The sequence below is a fragment of the Gopherus flavomarginatus genome (genome assembly GCF_025201925.1).
Source record: "Gopherus flavomarginatus isolate rGopFla2 chromosome 11 unlocalized genomic scaffold, rGopFla2.mat.asm SUPER_11_unloc_1, whole genome shotgun sequence".
Taxonomy (NCBI): domain Eukaryota; kingdom Metazoa; phylum Chordata; order Testudines; family Testudinidae; genus Gopherus; species Gopherus flavomarginatus.
The window spans coordinates 1010915-1034650 of record NW_026114602.1 but is presented as its reverse complement, the minus strand read 5'-3'; the positions used below and the strand labels follow the sequence as shown (position 1 = coordinate 1034650).

Below are 23736 nucleotides of genomic sequence, written 5' to 3'. Positions count from 1 at the left end.
CACGCCAAGCGTGTGCTTCGTGCATCATCCCTCTGGAGGCACTCTGTCGGTCGCCGGGAGGGCAGCAGGCGGCTCCTTTGGACCTCCCTCAGGCATCCCTGCGGAGGGTCTGCTGCTCCCAAGGCCATGGTGGACCTCCCTTAGGCGTGCCTGCGGAGGGTCCGCTGTCCCATGGCTCCGGTGGACCTCCCACAGGTGCCCCTGAGGAGGGTCCATTAGTCCCACTGTTTCGGCGGACAATCCGCAGGCATGCCTGTGGGAGGTCCACCGGAGCCGCAGGACAGGCGACTGGCAGAGTGCCACCCGCAGCGTGCCGCAGTGCTTGGGGCAGCGAAATGGCTAGAGCCGCCCCTGAAAGGAGAGCAGCAGAATACAGACCATGGATTTCAGAAAAGCAGACTTTGACTCCCTCAGGGAGCTGATGGGCAGGATCCCCTGGGAAAACAACATGAAGGGGAAAGGAGTCCAGGAGAGCTGGCTGTATTTTAAAGAATCCTTACTGAGGTTGCAGGGAAAAAACATCCCCATGTGTCGAAAGTATAGTAAATATGGCAGGCAACCAGCTTTGCTTAACAGTGAAATCCTTGCTGATCTTAAAAGCAAAAAAGAAGCTTACAAGAAGTGGAAGACTGGACAAATGACCAGGGAGGAATATAAAACTATTGCTCAGGCATGCAGGAGTGAAATCAGGAAGGCCAAATCACACTTGGAGTTGCAGCTAGCAAGAGATGTTAAGAGTAACAAGAAGAGTTTTTTCAGGTATGTTAGCAACAAGAAGAAAGTCAAGGAAAGTTTGGGCCCCTTACTGAATGAGAGAGGCAACCAACCTAGTGAGAGACGATGTGGAAAAAGCTAATGTACTCAATGATTTTTTTTGCCTTTGTCTTCACGAACAAGGTCAGCTCCCAGACTGCTGCAATGGGCAGCACAGTATGGGGAGAAGATGACCAGCCCTCTGTGGAGAAAGAAAAGTTTTGGGGCTATTTAGAAAAACTGTACGAGCACAAGTCTATGTGGCTGGATGCGCTGCATCTGAATGTGCTAAAGGAGTTGGAGGATCTGATTGCAGAGCCATTGGCCTTTATCTTTGAAAACTCATGGCGAAAGGGGGAGGTCCCAGATGACTGGAAAAAGGCTACTGTTGTGCCCATCTTTAAAAAAAGGAAGAAGGAGAATCCGGGGAACTACAGTCCAGTCAGCCTCACATCAGTCCTTGGAAAAATCATGGAGCAGGTCCTCAAGGAATCAATTCTGAAGCACTTAAAGGAGAAGAAAGTGATCAGGAACAGTCAGCATGGATTCACCAAGGGCAAGTCATGCCTGACTAACCTAATTGACTTCTATAAAGAGATAACTGGGCCTCTGGATGAGGGGAAAGCAGTAGATGTGTTATTCCTTGACTTTAGCAAAGCTTTTGATATGGTCTTCCACAGTATTCTTGCCAGCAAGTTAAAGAAGTATGGGCTGGATGATTGGACTATAAGGTGGATAGAAAGCTGGCTAGATCGTCAGTCAATGGGTTGTGATCAACGGCTCCATGTCTAGTTGGCAGCCGGTTTCAAGTGGAGTGCCCCAAGGGTTGGTCCTGGGGCCGGTTTTGTTCAATATCTTCATTAATGATCTGTAGGATGGCATGGACTGCACCCTCAGCAAGTTTGCAGATGACACTAACCTTGGTGGAGAGGTAGATTCCCTGGAGAATAGGGATAGTATAGAGAGGGACTTAGACAAATTAGAGGACTGGGCCAAAAGAAAACTGATGAGGTTCAAAAGGACAAGTGCAGAGTTCTGCACTTAGGACGGAAGAATCCTCTTCACTGTTACAGATTAGGGACCAAATGGCTAGGAAGCAGTTCTGCAGAAAAGGACCTAGGGGTTACAGTAGACAAGAAGCTGGATATGAGTCAACAGTGTGCCTTTGTTGCCAAGAAGGCTAACAGCATTTTGGGTTGTATAAGTAGGGGCATTGCCTGCAGATCAAGGGATGTGATCGTTCCCCTCTATTCAACATTGGTGAGACCTCATCTGGAGTACTGTGTCCAGTTTGAGGCCCCACACTACAAGAAGGATGCAGAAAAATTGGAAAGAGTCCAGCGGAGAGCAACAAATAGATTAGAGGGCTGGGGTACATAACTTCTGAGGAAAGGCTGAGGGAACTGGGATTGTTTAGTCTGTAGAAGAGAAGAACGAGAGGGAATTTGATCGCTGCTTTCAATTACCTAAAAGGGGGTTCCCAAGAGGATGGATCTAGACTTTTCTCATTAGTACCCAATGACAGAACAAGGAGTAATGGTCTCAATTTGCATTGGGGGAGGTTTAGGTTGGATATTATGAAAAACTTTTACACTCAGAGAGTGGTGAAACACTGGAATGTGTTACTCAGGGAGGTGGTGGAAACTCCTTCCTTAGAGATTTATACTGTCAGGCTTGACAAAGCCCTGACTGGGATGATTTAGCTGGGAATTGTTCCAGATTTTAGCAGGGAGTTGGAGTAGATGACCTTCTGAGCTCCCTTCCAACCCTGATAGTCTATGATTCTATGGAGGATATCAGGACACAGAGCTTCAGGGAAATTCAGTGTTAAATTTGAACTTAAAAAGAAACCCAATATTTGAAAGAATGGAAATGCTCAGTTCAAAGCAGCCACACAAATTAACTCTCCCCCTATGGCTTCCTTGTGAAATAATGAAACATTCATTCTGGGAGAGACTTAGGCCTGGTATACACCTACAAGGGAAGTGAGCCTAGCTTCATCATTCAGAGCTGTGAAAATGTCATGCCCTGTTGACACAGTTAGATCGACCTAACCCCCACTATAGCCACAGTGTGGCTGGTGGAAGAATTCTTCCATCAATGTTGGTACCAAGTCTCAAGAGGGTAGATTTACTACAGTGATGGAAAATCCCCTTCTGTGACTGTAGTAAGCATTTACATTGCAGTAGCATAGCTTGTAGTGTAGACACATCCTCACTCATCCATAAATAGGGGACTTATTTATCAGTTTTCATGCACTACACTGTGCCTTACTCTTTACTAGTCAGTGGTTTTGTGAAATCTGCCTAGGAAACATATTATGCACAGATGAAGCCATGCACCAATAATTTCTGATAAGTGAGATGTATGGAGGATATTCACAAGATCCTCACCTCTTCCATGTGCCACATGTTATACAAATGCTTCTAGGTTCACTGCTAGCATCTCTACACACATAAACTTCCTAGGACTGTTGAATTTACATACGGTTAGAATATAGGAATCATCTGATGATTTTACTTTGAGTAGAGTTCCCTGCCTATGGCCAACATCAGAGAGAAAGGTGAAAGGAATGCAGTAATGTGTAATTTCTTAAAGTGCCCAGGATTATGTCTCCTTCCTGAGTTTGCAGGAGCAGTTGACTTCACAGTGATGGGGGAAAGAAGGGAATTCCTAAAGGAAAAAACTACAACAAGAAACACAAATGTTGCCAAAGTGGAGTTAAGATTGACAGTTGTTACCAGTAATTTAAGAATAGAAATACAAATAACCAAGTGAACATATTTTTCAAAAGTTGGTGGTGGATCAAAAATTTCAAAACATTTTGGGGGAGGTGGTGTCTCTGTTATAAATTGTTACTTAGTGGATTGCAGTCGTAGCTGTGGAGTGGGACGACAGGGTTTGGTTTCCCCTTTTGCCTAATACAGAGAAAGGATTTGAATTTAGGTCTTCCAAAAGAAAGGAGCATGCCCTTGGTTATGGGATATTGGGGTCTAGGGTTTACTCAATCTCTACTCTTGAATCTCTGCTATTTTGTGTAAATAATTAAAGAAATACTGGAGCAAGGATTTTATTTTGAGTATCCTCATGACTACCTTAACCTCCAGGCTATAGAATCATTCTTACCAGCTTTCTGTCACAAATACCAAGAATCACTATGAATTCCCATTATGAAAGACAATGGACCCGCGATGTTACCACCCAGTAGTCCATAAATTCACCTTGCATGTGTTCCACCACAAATAGGGGGTCCTAGGTACCTAGTTAGCCATCAACCCTTTTCCCCTGCAACTACACTGTTATTTTTTGTGTGCTTTCCCAATCAGAAAGGGAATTCCTAAGCAAAATAATGCACAAAACAAAAACTTTGTTAAGGTTGAGTGGGTATCTGACCCACACATTCATCTTCCATTTCATCGGGGGCACTGTGGTCTTCTTCTTAGTAGTGATAGCAGCTGATGTGTATGTGGCCATCTATAAGCCATTGCACTACCTGTCTATCACGAACAGAAGTATGTGCATGAGGCTGCTGGCAGGGGCATGGCTGAGTGGCTTTGTTCATTCCATTGTCCAGCTTGCACTGATCATCCAACTGCCCTTCTGTGGACCCAACACACTAGACAGTTTCTACTGTGATGTCCCCCAAGTCATCAAACTGGCCTGCACAGACACATATATAATGGAGTTTCTGATGGTCTCCAACAATGGGCTGGTCACCACAGGAGCCTTCATCGAATTGCTTATATCCTACACCATCATCCTTATCAAGATAAGGACACATGTCATGGAAAGTAAGCACAAAGCCCTGTCCACCTGCGCAGCTCAGATTACAGTGGTGAGTTTGCATTTTGGGCCTTGTGTCTTCATCTATGACCGGCCTTTCCAGAATCACCGTGGACAAGGCAGTGTCTGTGCTGTACACAGTGGTTACTCCAATGCTGAACACAATGATCTACACTCTGAGGAACACTGAGATGTAAAGTGCCATCAAGAGGTTGATGGGAAGTTTCCTGTGCTCAGAGAGGAAAGTGAACTTCTAACAGATTTATGGTGCAGGACAGTTGAGTGTTTTGCCTTTCTAAATACTTCCAAGATTTCCTAGGTGTCTGGATGCTCAAATCTCATCAGTTTTCATGGAATGCAGACATGTTTAATCCCTTAGGCAGCTTTGAGATTCTAAACCTTCAAACTGAAACAACATTTTTTTTAATTTCAGGAGAAGACCCACATGAAGGAACCTGATTATAGTCTTTATGACGTGGTGGGCAAACTTTTTGGCCCAAGGGTGACATTGGGTTTGTGAAAAGGTATGGAGGGCTGGGTAGGGTAACCTGTGCCTCCTCAAGAAGCCTGGGCCCCTTGTCAAAAGCTTTCTGAAAGGTCAAGTACAGTATATCCACTGGATCACCCTTGGCCACATGTTTGTTGCCCCCTCAAAGAATTCTAATAGATTGGTGAGGCATGATTTCCCTTTACAAAAGCTGAGTTGACTCTTCTCCAACATGTCATGTTTATCTCTGTGTCTGATAATTCTGTTCTTTACTTCATTTTCAACCAATTTGCCTGGTACTGAAGTTAAGTTTACCATCCTGTAATTACCAGGATTGCCTCTGGAGTCTTTTTAAAAAGTCAGCATTAAATTGCAGAAGGTGATGGGTTAGCCAGGAAGAGCTACACTGTTCATCTTTTACACACACTATTTTAATATTGCAAAATGTGTTTTTTAATCAAAAGTTTCCATAGGAAAAGTTTTAATTTTGACAAAATATCTTCTGTTAGAATATCAAACTCTGTTTAATTTAGATGTGACGTTAAAAAGAAAACAGCATTTTTGTTTCAACAGGTCAAACTGAAACAATTTTTTTCAGTTTCAAATATGGATTTGAAATAAAAAGTTTTGTGTTTTTTTTCTTTTCAAATTCTCATATGAACATAGATTGATAGTGATATGACCTGTTTCAATGTATTTTTCAGTCAAAATGTCTGTTATAACTGATTTATTTAATTATGAATTAACATTTTGAAATGAAAGGAAGCCCTGGGTTGAATGATTTCTTAAAGGCAAAGCTTGTTTGGACTAGTTTACACTAGGCAAAAGGAAAACTGAGGCACAATCCCTGGATGGAATTTTGAACAGTGCCCAAATCACATTGCATCCTAATAAGAAATGAGTCCCTAATTCCCTCAGGTGCCTTTGAAAATTCAAACTTAAGGCAATTAGGCACCCAGCTTCTATTAATTTTAATGGGAGTGGAGTGCCCAACTCCCTTAGGCTCCTTCCAAAATCTCAAAGTATGTTATAATCGGTGCCCTTTGCTGGCTTTCTGTGTAGGGGTGAATTTTACCCAGAACAAAGACACCAGCATGGTCTCTGCAGTATTTCCTATAATGAAGTGAAAGATAACACAAGACTTATGAGCTATTTCAATCCTACTTTAAACATTTGATTTAAATTTCCAGATTGTAATCTAAGGTGGTATAAAGTACTGGAACATGTTTGACATCATTGGCTCTTCTCTCATTTACAGCTGAGTTCGGGCCCAGAGGCTGTCTGCCTTAGCTTTCCTGTATCTAAAAATCTCAAAGCTCTTTGCAAAGAACTGGCCGTATCATCATCCTTATTTCACAGATGGGGAATCTGAGGGGAACTGAAATGAATTCGTCTACCTAGTGGCAGAGCTGGGACTAGAAACCCCAATCATGACTACTGACAGTCCCTGCCACAAAGCGCTTGCAATTTAATTAGCCAAGGCAGACATAAGGAGAGAAGTCGGAATGGAGCCACAGGGAGAAGGGAAGTGACTTGTACAAGGTCATTCTGTACTGGGGTGAATTTCAGCCGCTGGGGAATAGACCAGATGGTGCAAACAATATACACAAGACTCAGTCTGGAGGCTACTGGACTTCTCCGAAGCATCTTTTGCTTGCTGCCGTTGGAGATAGCTAGAGCTTGAAGATCTCTGTGCTTGGAGCTCCTGCAATGCCTGCCTCTAGGCATGCAGGACAATCAGTGTCCTACCAAACAGGAAAGGGACTGGTGTAGAGCAAGACCATACGCCGTAATTTTGATGTGTGTGTTCCCAATTAATAGTTTAAAGTAGGGGTCTCATAGTCCCGGCCCACGGGCCATCTGTAGCCCAAGAACCTCCCCACTTCAGCCTGCGGAAACTTTAAAAAAAGTTATTTCATCTGGCCCTCATGGCTCCTGGCCGAGGGGGAGGGGGAGCAGAAGGGGAGAGGGCAGGAGAGATTCACATGCTCTTTCTACCAGAGGAGAGAGGGATGCAGCCAAGCTGCTTTGTCATCTGCTGCAGGTGCCGCCCCTGGCAGCTCCCATTGGCTGGGGGAGGGGGACAAAGATATCATCACTAATAGCCAGGCAGAGTCAGCCATAGAGGTAGCATCATTAGTTGCTGGGCAGAGTCAGCCATGGAGGCAGTGTCACTAGTAACCGGGCAGAGTCAGCCAGGGCAGCATGAGGCCTATGGACCAAGGTGACATTATTGGCCACTGGGAGGATTTGATGACTGGCAAATGGCCCTAAGGCCTGCAAGAATGAAATCAGGAAGACCAAATCACACTTGGAGTTGCAGCTAGCAAGAGATGTTAAGAGTAACAAGAAGGGTTTCTTCAGGTTAGCAACAAGAAGAAAGTCAAGGAAAGTGTGGGTCCCTTACTGAATGAGGGAGGCAACCTAGTGAGAGGGGATGTGGAAAAAGCTAATGTACTCAATGATTTTTCTTCCTCTGTCTTCACAAACAAGGTCAGCTCCCAGACTGCTGCACTGGGCAGCACAGCATGGGGAGGAGGTGACCAGCCCTCTGTGGAGAAAGAAGTGGTTCAGGACTATTTAGAAAAACTGGATGAGCACAAGTCCATGGGGCCGGACATGCTGCATCTGAGGGTGCTAAAGGAGTTGGCGGATATGATTGCAGAGCCATTGGCCATTATCTTTGAAAACTCATGGCAATCGGGGGATGTCTCAGATGACTGGAAAAAGGCTACTGTAGTGCCCATCTTTTAAAAAGGGAAGAAGGAGGATCTGGGGAACTACAGGCCAGTTAGCCTCACCTCAGTCCCTGGAAAAATCATGGAGCAGGTCCTCAAGAAATCAATTCTGAAGCACTTAGAGGAGAGGAAAGTGATCAGGAAGAGTCAGCATCGATTCACCAAGGGCAAGTCATGCCTGACTAACCTAATTGCCTTCTGTGAGGAGATAACTGGGTCTGTGGATGAGGGGAAGGCAGTGGATGTGTTATTCTTTGAGTTTAGCAAAGCTTTTGATACTGTCTCCCACAGTATTCTTGACAGCAAGTTAAAGAGGTATAGGCTGGTTTAATTGACTATGAAGTGGATAGAAAGCTGGTTAGATCGTCGGGCTCAAAGGGTAGTGATCAATGGCTCCATGTCTAGCTGGCAGCCATTTTCAAGTGGAGTGCCCCCAGGCTCTGTCCTGGGGCTGGTTTTGTCCAATATCTTCATTAATGATCTGGAGGATGGCTTGGACTGCACTGTCAGCAAGTTTGCAATTGACACTAAACTTGAAGGAGTTGTCGATACGCTGGAGGGTAAGGATAGGATACAGAGAGAACTAGACAAAATAGAGGATTGGGCCAAAAAAAACCAGATGAGGTTCGACAAGGACAAGTTCAGAGTCCTGCACTTAGGATGGAAGAATCCCATTCACTGCTACAGACTAGGGACCGAATGTCTAGGAAGCAGTTCTGCAGAAAAGGACTAAGGGTTCCAGTGGACGAGAAGCTGGATATGAGTCAATAGTGTGCCCTTGTTGCCAAGAAGGCTAACAGCATTTTGGGCTGTATAAGTAGGGGCATTGCTAGCAGATTGAGGAATGTGATCATTCTCGTCTATTCGAGATTGGTGAGGCCTCATCTGGAGTTCTGTGTCCAGTTGTGGGCCCCACACTACCAGAAGAATGTGGAAAAATTGGAAAGAGTCCAGCAGAGGGCAACCAAAATGATTAGGGAGCTGGAGCACATGACTTATGAGGAGAGGCTGAGGGAACTGGAATTGTTGAGTCTGCAGAAGAGAAGAATGAGATGGGATTTGATAGCTGCTTTCAACTACCTGAAGGGAGGTTCCAAAGAGGATGGATCTAGACTGTTCTCAGTGTTAACTGATCACAGAACAAGGAGTAATGCTCTCAAGTTGCAGTGAGGGAGGTTTAGGTTAGATATTAGGAAAAACTTTTTCACTAGGAAGGTGGTGAAGCAGTGGAATGGGTTACCTAGCTAAGCGGTGGAATCTCCTTCGTTGGAGGTTTTTAAGGTCAGGCTTGACAAAGCGCTGGCTGGGATGATTTAGTTGGGAATTGGTCCTGCTTTGAGCAGGGGATTGGACTAGATGACCTCCTGAGGTCCCTTCCAACCCTGATATTCTATGATTCTAAGATAAACTGAGTTTGAGACTCCTAGTTTAAAGCTAAGGGGTGGAATGCAACTGAACTCATGATGGGTTGAGCCCTCTGGGGCAGTTACAGATCATTTGATTCAGCAGAGGACTATGAATAATACAGTAAGTGGCAGAACTGAAGATTTTATTTTAAATACATTAATTAATGAAATCAAACAGGCATTATATTACAGCCATACACTGCATTTATACTCCCATTCCAGGATGAAATGGTGCATATAAGTTCCTGGGTGAGAAAAATGGGTATATACTCCTTCCTTGATGGTGGATAAGTGCACTAATCTAAACATTGCGTACTACCCCTTTATAATCAACTATAATAACCTAATTAACCTTAAATCCACCTTTTTACCATATCTATTCTTCTGCTACCATATCCAAACTTCCATACCCTCAAAATCAAGTATCTTATACTTCTTTATTGGCTATTAATGTCAAACTTTATTCTAATTATGATTTGCATCAATGCAAATGCTGCAGAAACAATAGCCTAAAACATCCCCAAATCCCTGTACAACACCTGCTAAAACCAATTCAAAGAAAAGACTTGTTGACTACATGACCCAAGCTTCTGCCTTGACTCACTTCTATGAATAACACTCACTCAGTCCTGCTAGCAACTGAATTTTTGCTACTATGAAGTCTTAACCTTAGGCCCAATGGCCTGCTCTCCACTTGTGTTTCAACACATTCTAATCAGCATAAGCAAACATTATTATCATGGGGCAGGGATCATAATTTGGTCTGTGTTTGTACAGTGCCTAGCACAATGGCATCCTGGTCTATGACTAGGGGTCCTAGACAATACAGTAACACATCTTCTACTAAACTACTACAGTGGGATTAGAGTGTTCTCCTGACTGCACCGCAAGACCAACCATCCCTCACGGGGAATTGGAATCTTGCATCAACCTTTCAGGCTTTTGATTAGATCCTGGATTCCAAAATTCCCTGGAATGGTGTTTTCCTTGAGTTTAACTAAAATCTGATGGCTGAGGTTTGGTGGGAAGTCAAATTAATGTATGTCCTCTGGTGAGTAGCTCTGAATGGCCTGTCACTCACACACTTTTAGATGGTTACATACGCTGTGGTTTAGTGGAGCAAGCAGTAGCCTGGGCCTTAAAAGTTCTGGGGTTTAGTCCCCTCTCTGCTACTAGCTTGTTGGGTGACCTTGACCCCGTCAGTTTGTAAAAGGGAGACAATGCTAGTGGCTTCCTTAGTAAAGTGCTTTGAGATCTACAAGGGAAAAGTGCAATCTACAACTGATTATTATTACCTTTGCTTTACGGTGCTGTCAGTATGACTCATGCCCTAGTCCCAAGGAAAGTCAGTCCTGATTTAGACTTTTGGAAGCGAGAGCAGAATCAGGTCCCTTTGATCTTAATTTTCCTCCTCTACATGTGGCTCTACTGAGGCACCAGCTAGTTCAATGGCAGAGCTGAGCATAAATTCCACTTCAGCTGACTACCAGCTGTTCCTCCAACCTAAAGCTGGAATAGGAACCTTCTAATGCTCCTGTGCAGCACCCCTCTGGTGAGACCCAATCCCATCAGCGACCATGGAAAGATACCCACTTCCTTGGAGATCAGTGGAGGAAACCTGGGAGCTGAGATTTTCAAAGGTTATTGGGCACCTGAAGATACACAGCAGTCCCTAGTGCAATTTTCCAAAGCACTTCAGGAGGTTAAGTGTTTCTCTTCCATTACAAATCAATATGTTAGGAGTAATATTTTTAAAGGAATTTCGTGCCTAACTCCCATTGTAATCAGTGGGGGTGAGGCTCCTAAATACCTTTAGAAATCTGGTTCTGGGATCCTAACCAGTTTAAGCAGTTTTGTAATCCCATTTGGCACCTATCTGCCTCTATAGATGAACAAAATCTGGCCCTTTGACTCCCTGCTCCACTGACTTTCAATCCCTTAAGCCCCTTGGGAAATCTCGGCCTTGAGGTGTATACTCCATTCTTTGATCTTCATTAGCAATGTTATCTTGGATGGTGAACTCTGGAAATACAGAGACTTAGCTGCCATGAAGATGGGCTTAGCTACATAGATAAATCTACATATGGGGATCTGATCCCAAGCCATACTGTTATCATGCTGCTGGATGCAGCTACCTCAGTAGCTCTATAAATCTACTAATATTGTACAGAGTACTGGAGAGCACTTCAACCTCCCTGGCCACACTATAGCAGACCTTAAGGTGGCCATCCCGCAGCAAAAAAGCTTCAGGACCAGACTTCAAAGAGAAACTGCTGAGCTTCAGTTCATCTGCAAATTTGACACCATCAGCTCAGGATTGAACAAAGACTGTGAATGGCTTTGCAATTACAGAACCAGTTTCTCCTCTCTTGGTTTTCACACCTCAACTGCTAGAACAGGGCCTCATCCTCCCTGATTGAACTTACCTCGTTATCTCTAGCTTGCTTGCTAGCATATATATACCTGCCCCTGGAAATTTCCACTACATGCATCTGAGGAAGTGGGTATTCACCCACGAAAGCTCATGCTCCAAAACGTCTGTTAGTCTATAAGGTGCCACAGGATTCTTTGCTGCTTTTACAGATCCAGACTAACACAGCTACCCTTCTGATATTGTACAGAGTGAAAGCCAGTCCCAACTTTGCCTAGGAAATGACAGCACCATTCTGCACCTTTGTCTGAGGGCCCTAATTTTGCAAAGGAAATGCACAGGTATGGTGGCCCAGAACCTTTGTATAGCCCTTTGACACCTGAAACTTGTACCATGTGTGCTGTAATGGGCCAATGAGAATAGGGATGGTGTGGTTCTAATGGCCAAGGCATGGGGCTGGCACTCAGGTGGAACTAGGTCTCCTATGACACTGGGCATCTTGTTCACTGTGACCTAAATTTAAACCCCTTAAGACAAGAATTGTGTCTGTGCAGTGCTTGTCACACTGTGGTCTCTAGGTGGTGCTATTGTAATAATAAAGACACCAAGAAGGATGGTGACTTGTCTTGACAGGTTCTTACTGCACTATGAATCAATCAATCTGAGTATGGGGGCAGTGACACAGGCACAGCAGAACTAAACCAGTAGTGCTCCACTGGCTGGTGCGTTGCATGGACATTTAAATTGCATTGAGTTAGCTTGAGCTCTGGGACAGATCCTCAGCTGGTGTAGATAAACAAGCCAATAGAGTTATGCTAACTGACACTACCTGAGGATCTGTCCTCTTGTCTGAAAGACGTCTGACATCAGTACATAATTATATGTATTTTTATAGGCTAGTGACTCACCAATTTGCACAGCAGTAGAGGCGCTGGTGCTTTGGGAGGTGAGACTGATTTGTGAGGGTATGTCTACATCTACAATTTTGCAGCGCTGGTTGTTACAGCTGTATTAGTACAGCTGTATAGGGCCAGCACTGCAGAGTGGCCACACTTACAGCAACCAGCGCTGCAAGTGGTGTTAGATGTGGCCACACTGCAGCGCTGTTGGGCGGCTTCAAGGGGCGTTCGGGGAACGCAAGAGCAAACCGCGGGGAAGCAGGTCTCCTTCCCCGGTTTGCTCCAGTGTTCCCCGAACCCCCGAGCAAGCAGGTCTCCTTCCCTGCGGTTTGCTCTCGCGTTCCCCGAACCCCCCTGCAAACCGCGGGGAAGGAGACCTGCTTGCTCGGGGGTTCGGGGAACGCGAGAGCAAACCGGGGAAGGAGACCTGCTTGCACGGGGGTTCGGGGAACGCGAGAGCAAACCGGGGAAGGAGACCTGCTTGCACGGGGGTTCAGGGAACGCGAGAGCAAACCGGGGAAGGAGACCTGCTTGCACGGGGGTTCGGGGAACGCGAGAGCAAACCGGGGAAGGAGACCTGCTTCCCCGCGGTTTGCTCTCGCGTTCCCCGAACCCCCCTGCAAACCGCGGGGAAGGAGACCCGCTTGGGGGGGGATTCGGAGAACACTGGAGCAAACCGCGGGGAAGGAGACCTGCTTGATTACCAGAGAGGCTTCCTCAGGTATGCTGGGATACCTGCTTATTCCACGGAGGTCAAGAAAAGCGCTGGTAAGTGTCTACACTTGATTACCAGCGCTGCATCACCAGCGCTGGATCCTCTACACCTGAGACAAAATGGGAGTACGGCCAGCGCTGCAAACAGGGAGTTGCAGCGCTGGTGATGCCCTGCAGATGTGTACACCTCCTAAGTTGCAGCGCTGTAACCCCCTCACCAGCGCTGCAACTTTGTGATGTAGACAAGCCCTGAGATGCTATTGCTCATTTACTTATTAAACTGCACTCAAGATAAAAATGCAGAGAACCACTAGTCTAACAGTGACAGAGCCATTCATCTGGATGCTTACATCCAGATCCTCAGCTGGTGTAAAGTTGCGTAATTCCACTGACTTTACCTGTGTCAATTTATATCTCTTGAGGATCATACTCCAATGATATGAACAGAGCATGCAGATTTACACCCTGATCAAAATCTGGCCCATTAACATCAGTGTAGCTAACCTGATTTACACAAGATGGGGACCTGAAACAGTGACTTCAGTGGAGTATTTCTGATTCACATCAGATGGAGATCTGTCTGTCTCTCTTTAGTAAAACAACAAACGGCTTTTCAGACCATAATATATGTATTTCAATTAAGTATATACATTTCAACCTGTGTTCACCTCCCATTTCAAGAGTTTTACAGCAGTGTCATAGATTGGGGGTGATTGGCCAATTGCTTTTAAATCAGCTGGGTTTTATATCATGAAAAGGGAATGTGAAGTGACTGTCCAATGCTATAATTGCTATGAGGAGGAAAGAGTGAGCTGATAGAGTTATCCAACCATTCTACACTAATTTATCACAAATGAAAATGACAACAGGAGGTGGGAGACCATGGAAAATCAGGGGATCTCAGCTTTTTGCAGAGATTACAAAGACGCAAAGGCTAAGGGATGCAAATGGTGTTACTATACTGTAATAAAACATGACTAACATACAGCAGAGAGTGGAGGTGGGGAAGGAGCGGCTATACATTATAATGAGCACAAGGGACTAGGATGAGCAGACGGTAAGTATGAAAAATTGGGACAGGAGGTGGGGGGTAATAGATGCCTATATAAGAAAAAGCCCCCCAAATTGGGACTGTCCCTATAAAATTGGGACATCTAGTTACCCTACAAGAGGCAGCAGAAGGTGAGGACCAGGGAACAGGGGGACTATACTGTATAATAGGCGTTAAGGGCAGCAGCGGGAGGGGGTGGGGAAGGGGCTGCTTTACTGTATAATGGGCACTAGGGGCAGCAAAGGGTTGGGGAGGGGAAGTGGTGGCTATACTGTATAATGGGCACTAGGGGCAGCAGAGGGTGAGAGGTAGGCAAGTGTGGAAGTTTTTTTAGTTTTAAATCATATACCTTTATGTGCATTTGCTTTAGCTGGCATAACCAGAAGGAAATCTCTTGGTGTGACTACCGTTACACTTTCGTAAACTAATCTGAATGGAGAATTAAATCATAAGACTACATATGCGAATTAATGTGAATGTGTGGGTGAGAAAAATCGGCCTTTCTATATGTTACTGAAAGGACAGATGTGTATTTGATGGTTTGTGTATCAGAGTGATTTTCTATGTACGTGTGCTTATGCCTTAGACAGAGAAATAGAGATAGTGTGTGCGCATTGTGTTTGTGTGGCTGTGTTTGAGCGCGTGCATTTCAGGGTTTGAATCTGTATGTATGCACCTCCATATGTGTGTCTGCAGTGTATGTGTTGTGTGGATCTGCAGTGTGCCCATGTGTGTGTGTGTGTGTGTGTGTGTGTGTGCATACACCTGTTTGTGTGCATATGCATGAGTGAATGAATGTTTGGTTAATTTGTGTGTGTGCGTGAATATATTGCCTGCTCTGTGTGTGTGAATTGTGATCTGCTGCGTAGCATGGACAACTAAAGCCAGGTCCTCAGCTGGTGGATATGAATGTAGCTCTGAAAGCCTACAGAGGAGGCTCTGTAAAGCCAACTGAATTCCACCCATTTTCGCCAGCTGAAGCTATGTCCTGAAGTTCCATATTTCTCCTTGGTTGATCCCATGGCGCACTGATGTCCAGGCTGAACTGTGCTCCAAAGTACCACCTCTGCAAATCGCTGATGTTAAGTGCACCATGGCCTGATATATCAGTGAGGCCATATGCATCCCTGGCAGCACCTGGATAGTGTCACTGTCTATCTTACAGCTCCGTCCTGGCCTCTCTGTGAATTTTTTAGTGGTCTTGGTCTAATTCACAGCAGAAACAGGCTTCCTGGACTCCAGGATCTAAGAGGAAAACCTCGTATCTGAAGAATGCCAATAAACATGGTGAGTCCCAGGACCCAGGATTGAACTTCACAGCCCGGATCAGTCGCTAGTTATGAGTTGACAGGAGGGGACATGAATCAGCATTCATGTTGCACTACTGTGCCTCAGGCTGGAGAAGATAATGATCCAATCACTGGACCAAATTTGGTGAAGAATCTTGATCACATGCTCCCTAAGGTAGCATATGCTAAGAAGCAGAAGAACTTGACAGGAAGCCACATGAAAACTACAATACAATACTGTGTATGATGCCAATTGGCCTATTTACTGGTGGGCTCAGAAGTCACATTAAGGGAATACAGACGTGGCATGTCAACTAACTTCTGGGATCTGGTCCACAGAAATTATCTCCTTTGGGTTACTTTTGAAACACATTGCCTGATGGGAGCATGAGTATGTGTATGTGTGAGTAAGTGAGCTTGTGTTCCTACTGCTTTCTCTAATTATCTATCAGTTCATCTAACTATCCATTTAATTATTCATCTGTATAAACTTTTGCCAATCCACCTAATTGTCTGTCTTGTTTTTTGTCTGTCTATTAAGATGTCTGTCCATTTTTCCTCTTTCTGCTTTTTGTCCACCCGATTATCTATCCATCTGTCTAACTGCCCATCCATACAGGGCAAGGTAATATTTTTCACTGGTCCAACTTCTATTGATGAAAGAGACAAGCTTTCGAAGTTACAGAGAGTACTACTTCAGTGGAGGATATCTAATGTGAGGCCAATTTTTAAAAAGCAGCTCCAGAGTCAATCCTGGTAATTACAGGCTAGCAAGTCTAACTTCAACACCCGGCAAATAGATTGAAACAGTAAAGAACAGAATTATCAGACACAGAGATGAACATGATTTATTGAGAAAGAATCAACATGGCTTTTGTACATGGAAATTATGCCTCACCAATCTGTTAGAATTCTTTGAGGGTGTCAGCAAACATGTGGACAAGGGTGATCCTGTGGATATAGTGTGCTTGTATTTTCAGAAACCCTTTGACAAGTTCCCTCACCAAAGTCTCTTAATAGGTATTAAGGGCAGCAGCGCTTGGGGGTGGGGAAGAAGTGGTTATACTGTATAATGGGCACTAGGGACAGCAGAGGGTGGGGTGGGGAAGAGGCGGCTATACTGTATAATGGACACTAGGGACATCAGAAGGTGGAGGCGGGGAAGGGGCGGCTATACTGTATAATGGGCACTAGGGGCAGCAGAAGGTGGGGGCAGGGAAGGGGCAGCTATACTGTATAATGGGCACTAGGGGCAGCAGAAGGCGGGGTGGGGAAGGGGTGGCTGCACTGTATAATGGGCACTTGGAACAGCAGCGGTTCGGGGTGGGGAAGTGGTGGCTATACTGTATAATGGGCACTAGGGGCAGCAGAGGGTGAGAGGTAGGCAAGTGTGGAAGTATTTTTAGGTTTAAATCATATACCTTTATGTGCATTTGCTTTAGCTGGCATAACCAGAAGGAAATCTCTTGGTGTGACTACCGTTACACTTTCGTAAACTAATCTGAATGGAGAATTAAATCATAAGACTACATATGCGAATTAATGTGAATGTGTGGGTGAGAAAAATCGGCCTTTCTATATGTTACTGAAAGGATAGATGTGTATTTGATGGTTTGTGTATCAGAGTGATTTTCTATGTACGTGTGCTTATGCCTTAGACAGAGAAATAGAGATAGTGTGTGCGCATTGTGTTTGTGTGGTTGTGTTTGAGCGCATGCATTTCAGGGTTTGAATCTGTATGTATGCACCTCCATATGTGTGTCTGCAGTGTATGTGTTGTGTGGATCTGCAGTGTGCCCATGTGTGTGTGTGTGTGTGTGTGCATACACCTGTTTGTGTGCATATGCATGAGTGAATGAATGTTTGGTTAATTTGTGTGTGTGCGTGAATATATTGCCTGCTCTGTGTGTGTGAATTGTGATCTGCTGCGTAGCATGGACAACTAAAGCCAGGTCCTCAGCTGGTGGATATGAATGTAGCTCTGAAAGCCTACAGAGGAGGCTCTGTAAAGCCAACTGAATTCCACCCATTTTCGCCAGCTGAAGCTATGTCCTGAAGTTCCATATTTCTCCTTGGTTGATCCCATGGCGCACTGATATCCAGGCTGAACTGTGCTCCAAAATACCACCACTGCAAATCGCTGATGTTAAGTGCACCATGGCTTGATATATCAGTGAGACCATATGCATCCCTGGCAGCGCCTGGATAGTGTCACTGTCTATCTTACAGCTCTGTCCTGTCCTGGTCCTGGCATATGATGGCGTATATTACATTGGTGGATGCCAGCAATGCCCCTCTGCTATGTACATCGGCCAAACTGGACAGTCTCTACGGAAAAGGATAAATGGACACAAATCAGACATTAGGAATGGCAATATACAAAAACCTGTAGGAGAGCACTTCAACCTCCCTGGCCACACTATAGCAGACCTTAAGGTGGCCATCCTGCAGCAAAAAAAACTTCAGGACCAGACTTCAAAGAGAAACTGCTGAGCTTCAGTTCATCTGCAAATTTGACACCATTAGCTCAGGATTGAACAAAGATTGTGAATGGCTTGCCAATTACAGAACAAGTTTCTCCTCTCTTGGTTTTCACACCTCAACTGCTAGAACAGGGCCTCATCCTCCCTGATTGAACTGACCTCGTTATCTCTAGCTTGCTTGCTAGCACACATATATATACCTGCCCCTGGATATTTCCATTACATGCATCTGAGGAAGTGGGTATTCACCCACGAAAGCTCATGCTCCAAAACGTCTGTTAGTCTATAAGGTGCCGCAGGATTCTTTGCTGCTTTCACCTCGTAGGGTCCTAGAGCCTGGGCGACAGCCCTAGCTCGGACATTCACAATCCAGTTAAACACCCCCACAGCCTTAGCATTCTGAGCCTGAGTCAGCTGTCACGGGTAGGCTGTAGATTTTTAATTGCAGTGTAGATATACTCAGCAAGCCCTTGCTGGCCCAGGCCTGGCATCCTTAGAGCTCAGGTATTTCTGCTTAATTTTGATATGCCGCATGACCTACCAGCCCAGTACTGGGCCAAATCAGAGCTGTCTCAATGCATCAACAACAGCTTGCACCCCCTCAGTCACCCCCCAACACACTAATGAGGTATCATTCCTTCCATAAAGGGACAGAAAAAACACACCCACAAGGATTCCTTCCTTCCATAAGGGGAGGGCATGCATGCACGTATGCACACGCACACACACACAAAGTTTCACTCCTTCCAGAATGGAGTAGCAGGGATATATGCACACACACATACACACAAAAGAAGCAGATCTCATTCTCTTCAGAAGAGGGTAGCAATGACAAACACACACACACAGCCTTACTCTCTCTGGAAGAAGGGACACATATATACATATACACAAACAAACATATGCACTGAACAGGGTTCCTTTTTTTTCTCCTGGCAGCAGCAATCACACATAGACATGTGTTTTACACACCACACACACAATTAATATGGCTAATGAAAAGTTTTCACCCTTTCTTACAGTTTTCGGACACATACAAATGAAAACACCCGTCTCACTAACCCACTGTGAAAAACATTCTTATGCACTGGGATGTAGGGTCTGGCTTAGTAATTAGAGGAGGAGTCAGGTCTAGTGGACAGAGTAGGCATCCGGGCTGGGGAACCCCAAAGTTCATTGTACTCAGAGACAGTGTAAATGCCCAGACCTTGTTTTCCCCCTGTGGTACTTCTTCCTTGCTGACTTCACATCTCTTTGATAACTTCATATGTAAACAGGCATCCATTGTGTTAGCTTACAATGCTTAATTTACATCTGTCAGAGAGAGAGGTCAGTACACTTCTTTTACCTGACCAAAAACCTGTTTTCTTCACTTCTGCTGGTGAGTCAGACAATGGTACAGACTCAAAGAACGTGTTTTCATGATATTTACATATCTCCTTACATACTGTCTGTACGTACATTTCACAGTAATATTAATGACCAGTGGGATCCCAGGTTTTATATAAGGCCTCACATTATGTTTTTTAGTGATCAAAATGTGCATACCAAAATAAAACCATTCCTGTAATCTTCTTGTCAATTGGCAGAGTTTTTGGGTCATAATTTTATTGAATTAAGTTAGACTTTATTGAACTACATATAATATCTTTGGGGTCCATTGTATTACAAATGCAATTATGTATGCATTTGTGATGGGTTGGATCACAGAAACCACCCTGGGAACTGCCAACTGATGTGCCAATAATACCTCTGTCCCTGCCTTCCCTCTGCCACTTCAGGACCCCAGCACTCTGTCTTGCTGAGCCAGACACACACATCTGCTCCAACACAGACTTAGGGTCTGAACCAAGTGCCCAAAAGCTGCAAGCTTAACTGAAAGCAACTTATTGAAGTGAACCCCTCTTGGAAACTGACAACTGATGTGTCAAGACTACTTCTGCCCCTGCTTTCCTGCCCTGCCAGCCTGGGACTTTAGTGCCATGCCTGGTCTGAGCTAGACCTGCTAGCCTGCTGCAAACCCAGACCCAGGTCTGAACCACATCCCTTAGCAGCTGTAGGCTTGACTGAAAGCATCTTACAGAAGTGTTCTTATCTTTAACACTCAGATGCTTGTTTCCCAGTGTGGGCTAAACCCAAATAAATATGTTTTACCCTGTAGAAAGCTTATACAAGGTAAATTCATAAATTGTTTGCCCCCTAAAACACTGATAGAAAGATATGCACAGCTGTTTGCTCCCCCCCCATGTATTAATACATACTCTGGGTTAATTAATAAGTAAAACCTGATTTTATTAAATACAGAAAGTAGGATTTAAGTGGTTCCAAATAGTAACAGACAGAGAAAACTTAATTATCAAGTAAAATAAAATAAATAAAATAAAACACGCCAGTCTATGTCTAATCCAACTGAACATAATTCTCACCAGTTCCAGTAAGGTCCCTCTTACAGACTAATCTCCTCCTAGTCTGGGTCCAGCAATCACTCACACCCCTTGCAGTGACTGTTCTTTGTTCCAGTTTCTTTCAGGACTAGGGGTGAAGAGGCTTTCTCTTTAGTCAGCTGAAGACCAAATGGAGGGGTCTCCCATGGGCTTAAATAGACTTTCTTTTGTGGGCAGAGACCCTGTCCCCTCTCCTATGCAAAGTCCAGCTCCAAGATGGAGTTTTGGAGTCACCTGGGCAAGTCACATGTCCATGCATGACTGAGTTCCTTACCTGCCAAGCCACATTCCTGGGAAAGCCCAGATGTGGATTGATGTCTCTAAATTCATTGTTGGCTTAACTGTTTCTTGACTGGGCATTTACTGAAGATAATCTTTTCTCAGGAAGCTGACCAACTTCTTCACTACAGCCTACTTAGAATCAAACAAGTATGCAGCCAATATCCATAACTTCGAATACAAAAATGATATATGCATACAAATAGGATTTATAGATTCAATAGATCATGACCTTTGCAGAGAAATGTTACATGGTATACGTAGCATAAAACACGTTCTAGTTATGTTATATATACACATTCATAAATATATTTCCATAAATCCCTATGGGAGGTACTGTCACAGTATTATTGTAGGGTTGTATGAAACTTTTCTAGGAGACCAATGTGAAAACTGGGGAAATGTAACTTCAAGAAACTGTTTGGGACAATGCTTGTGAAGTGGGTTCCCTAGGAGGTACATGGGAGGCCTTTTGCAGTTAGGCCCTGCAAGAAAAACCCAGTGTCTATGGAACATGTGCACCTGGAAACTCCAAATCAAAGACTCCCCAAACTCTGTAAAGGATGGACTGAACTTTTCACGCGTGTGCTAGTTCTGAGCTGAGGTTGTTGTGAATTTGTGACCATGTAAGAGACCCCCTTTGTGAGGTAAGAAGGATTAAGCACCTGTGCAAGCTCATGCTGGAGTTGGGGTGATCCATGGTAAGCACAAGTGCAGATTCTTTTATTGTTTTCATGTTTTCTCTGTAATGTTTTATCTATGAACAAATGCATTAGCATAGAAAGAGCTGTGCAATAATTTAACTGTGACAAGTACGTGGCTATTAGTTTCTGAAGAGAAAGCAGGCTGGTTGGTTAGGCAGTCTGTCTTGCTGGTAAAAATCACAGTATAGTCACAGAACTATGCAGCCTGGGAAAAACCCTGGTCAGAAGGGAAACCGACATATTTCCACCCCAGAGAAGTGATGGCTGGGGAGCTGGAAGCGTGGTCTGGGTACCCTTGCTAGACTATAGAGGGGGAGAACCAGTGCAGATGCTGTGAACTGTGCCAGTAGGCATTATGAAAGAACTTTGAGAGTGACCTAGATTAGCCTGATAAGAACAACAACAGCAACAATAATAATTCCAGTCAACAGCAGGAAAATCATTATAATATCACAGGAATATGCAGTTGGGGTGACCAGATAGCAAGTCTGAGAAATCGGGACAAGTGTGGGGTGTAATAGGCGCTTATACAAGACAAAGTCCTTGTGGCACAGGGCCTGAAAGGGTTACACACTAAGAGGCTAACCGACCCAGATTCAACCTTTAGAGACATGTTAATAGATAATGATTGTGGGTTTTGTGTGTTTACATGTATCTTGTTAGAAGTTGGCAATGTAATCAAATGGGTCCTGTCTGTTGCTGTATTCTGTTAATTCAGAGATCAAAAGGAGATGTTAACATTTAGATGAATTGTAAATGTAGTAAAATCATTGACTTTATTTCTCTTTGAAGTATGTACACAGTGTTTCACCTATTATTCACTCACTGTTAAGAGGCAGCCAGTGGACTATAAAAGGAATTCCTGAGCCCTGTTCCTGTATCTGAGATCTGTTTAATCTTCATCAGGGAAGAATGTCGCAGGACTGACGTTTCCAGCTGCAGTCTGGATCACCTTGATATTGGACATTGGACTATAACCTATGAAACGAATTCTGAAAGAACTTTTTGCAACTCTGAAGCTCACCATCTCTGCTATGAATCTGACTTAATCACTTAATTCATATCTGCATGTGTAATGATGTGTTAACCAATATTCTCTCTCTCTTTCATTTTTAAAGAAATCTTAGTTTAGTTAATAAGAATTGGCTGTTAGCGTGTGTTTGAGTAAGATCGGAAATATTCATTGACCGGGGGCGGGGAGGGGGTAATGTGTCTGATCCTTTGGGTTTGGTAGAACTTTTTTACATGATGAACAAGATTTTCAGTAATCCTCATCATATTTGACTTGGCTGTCTGGGTGGGAGCCCAAGGCTGGATTGTTTCAAGGGAACTGTGGTTTTGGTTTCTGGGTAACCAGTGAAGTATTATAGAGAAGCTGCTTTGTTGCTGGATTGGGGAATCTAAATACTAGAATAACCACCAATCTTGGGGTTTGTCTACACCATTCTTTGCAGTTTTCCCTAATTAAGCAGTCTCAGCATGGGCCGCCCTGGGACCCCGGTCACAGTCTCTAATATCAGAACTGTCCCTATAAAATCAGGACATCTGATCACCATACACACAGTTCAAAGAGGGAGCTGTCCAGGGCTACATTAAGGCAATCTGGGGCCATAAACACACCATAACATGGATCCTCTGTTAGGATCTCCTATCCCCATTCCAAGTGTAGTCCCATTCCTCACTTAGAGTGACTCTCCTTTCTGACACAGTTGCCAGCTTTCATGCGGTAAATAAAAACCCCGACTTTCACAATAAGCCAAAAATCAAGCTAATCCCATTTCAAAACAAGGCCAAAACAAGCCAGTTCCTAAGAACCTCAACACTCTAAGAGACTAGATCCCCCCGGTGTGCAGTCTGGGACTGTGGTGGTTCCGCTGTGCACCCCTGACTCTCTGCCCCCCTTGCCCCTGATGGGCAAAAGCCGATCAAAAAAAAAAGAAGCAAAAAGCTGCAACAAGCAACAAGCTACAAGCCAAAAACTAGCCAACAAGCAACTCACAAACCAATTAAGCCAAAAAGAAGCCCAGTTTCTGTGTTTTATTGCGTGTTTGGCATGTCTGTGCTTTCTAATAGGCAGGGACGGGGGTGTGAGACATACTTTTTCCTTCAGGGTCTCTTCTCTCCTCTAGAGAGGCAGAGATGGCAGTAAGAAGTGCCCAGTATTTATCCAAGCAGCTGAGGTGTTTCTGACATAGGGAACTGGAGCAGGGCCAGTGCACTCTTCCCTCTTGCTGCATCCAAACTGGAGTGTCACTGGCAGAGTCCCCCCGAACAGGACTTGGAGTCAACTGCCACACTGAGATGCAAGGAGCTATCCTATTCTCTCAGATCTTGT

At 44.5% G+C, this 23736-nt stretch overlaps 1 protein-coding gene across 1 annotated transcript; it reads left to right on the top strand.

The window, feature by feature from the left end:
• Positions 1-4102: 4102 nt before the first annotated feature.
• LOC127040883 (olfactory receptor 4D5-like) lies at positions 4103-4733 on the top strand. The gene is given in 2 exon segments (XM_050935435.1): positions 4103-4644; positions 4646-4733. Coding segments are annotated over 2 exon segments (630 nt in total).
• The last annotated feature ends 19003 nt before the right edge of the window (positions 4734-23736 follow it).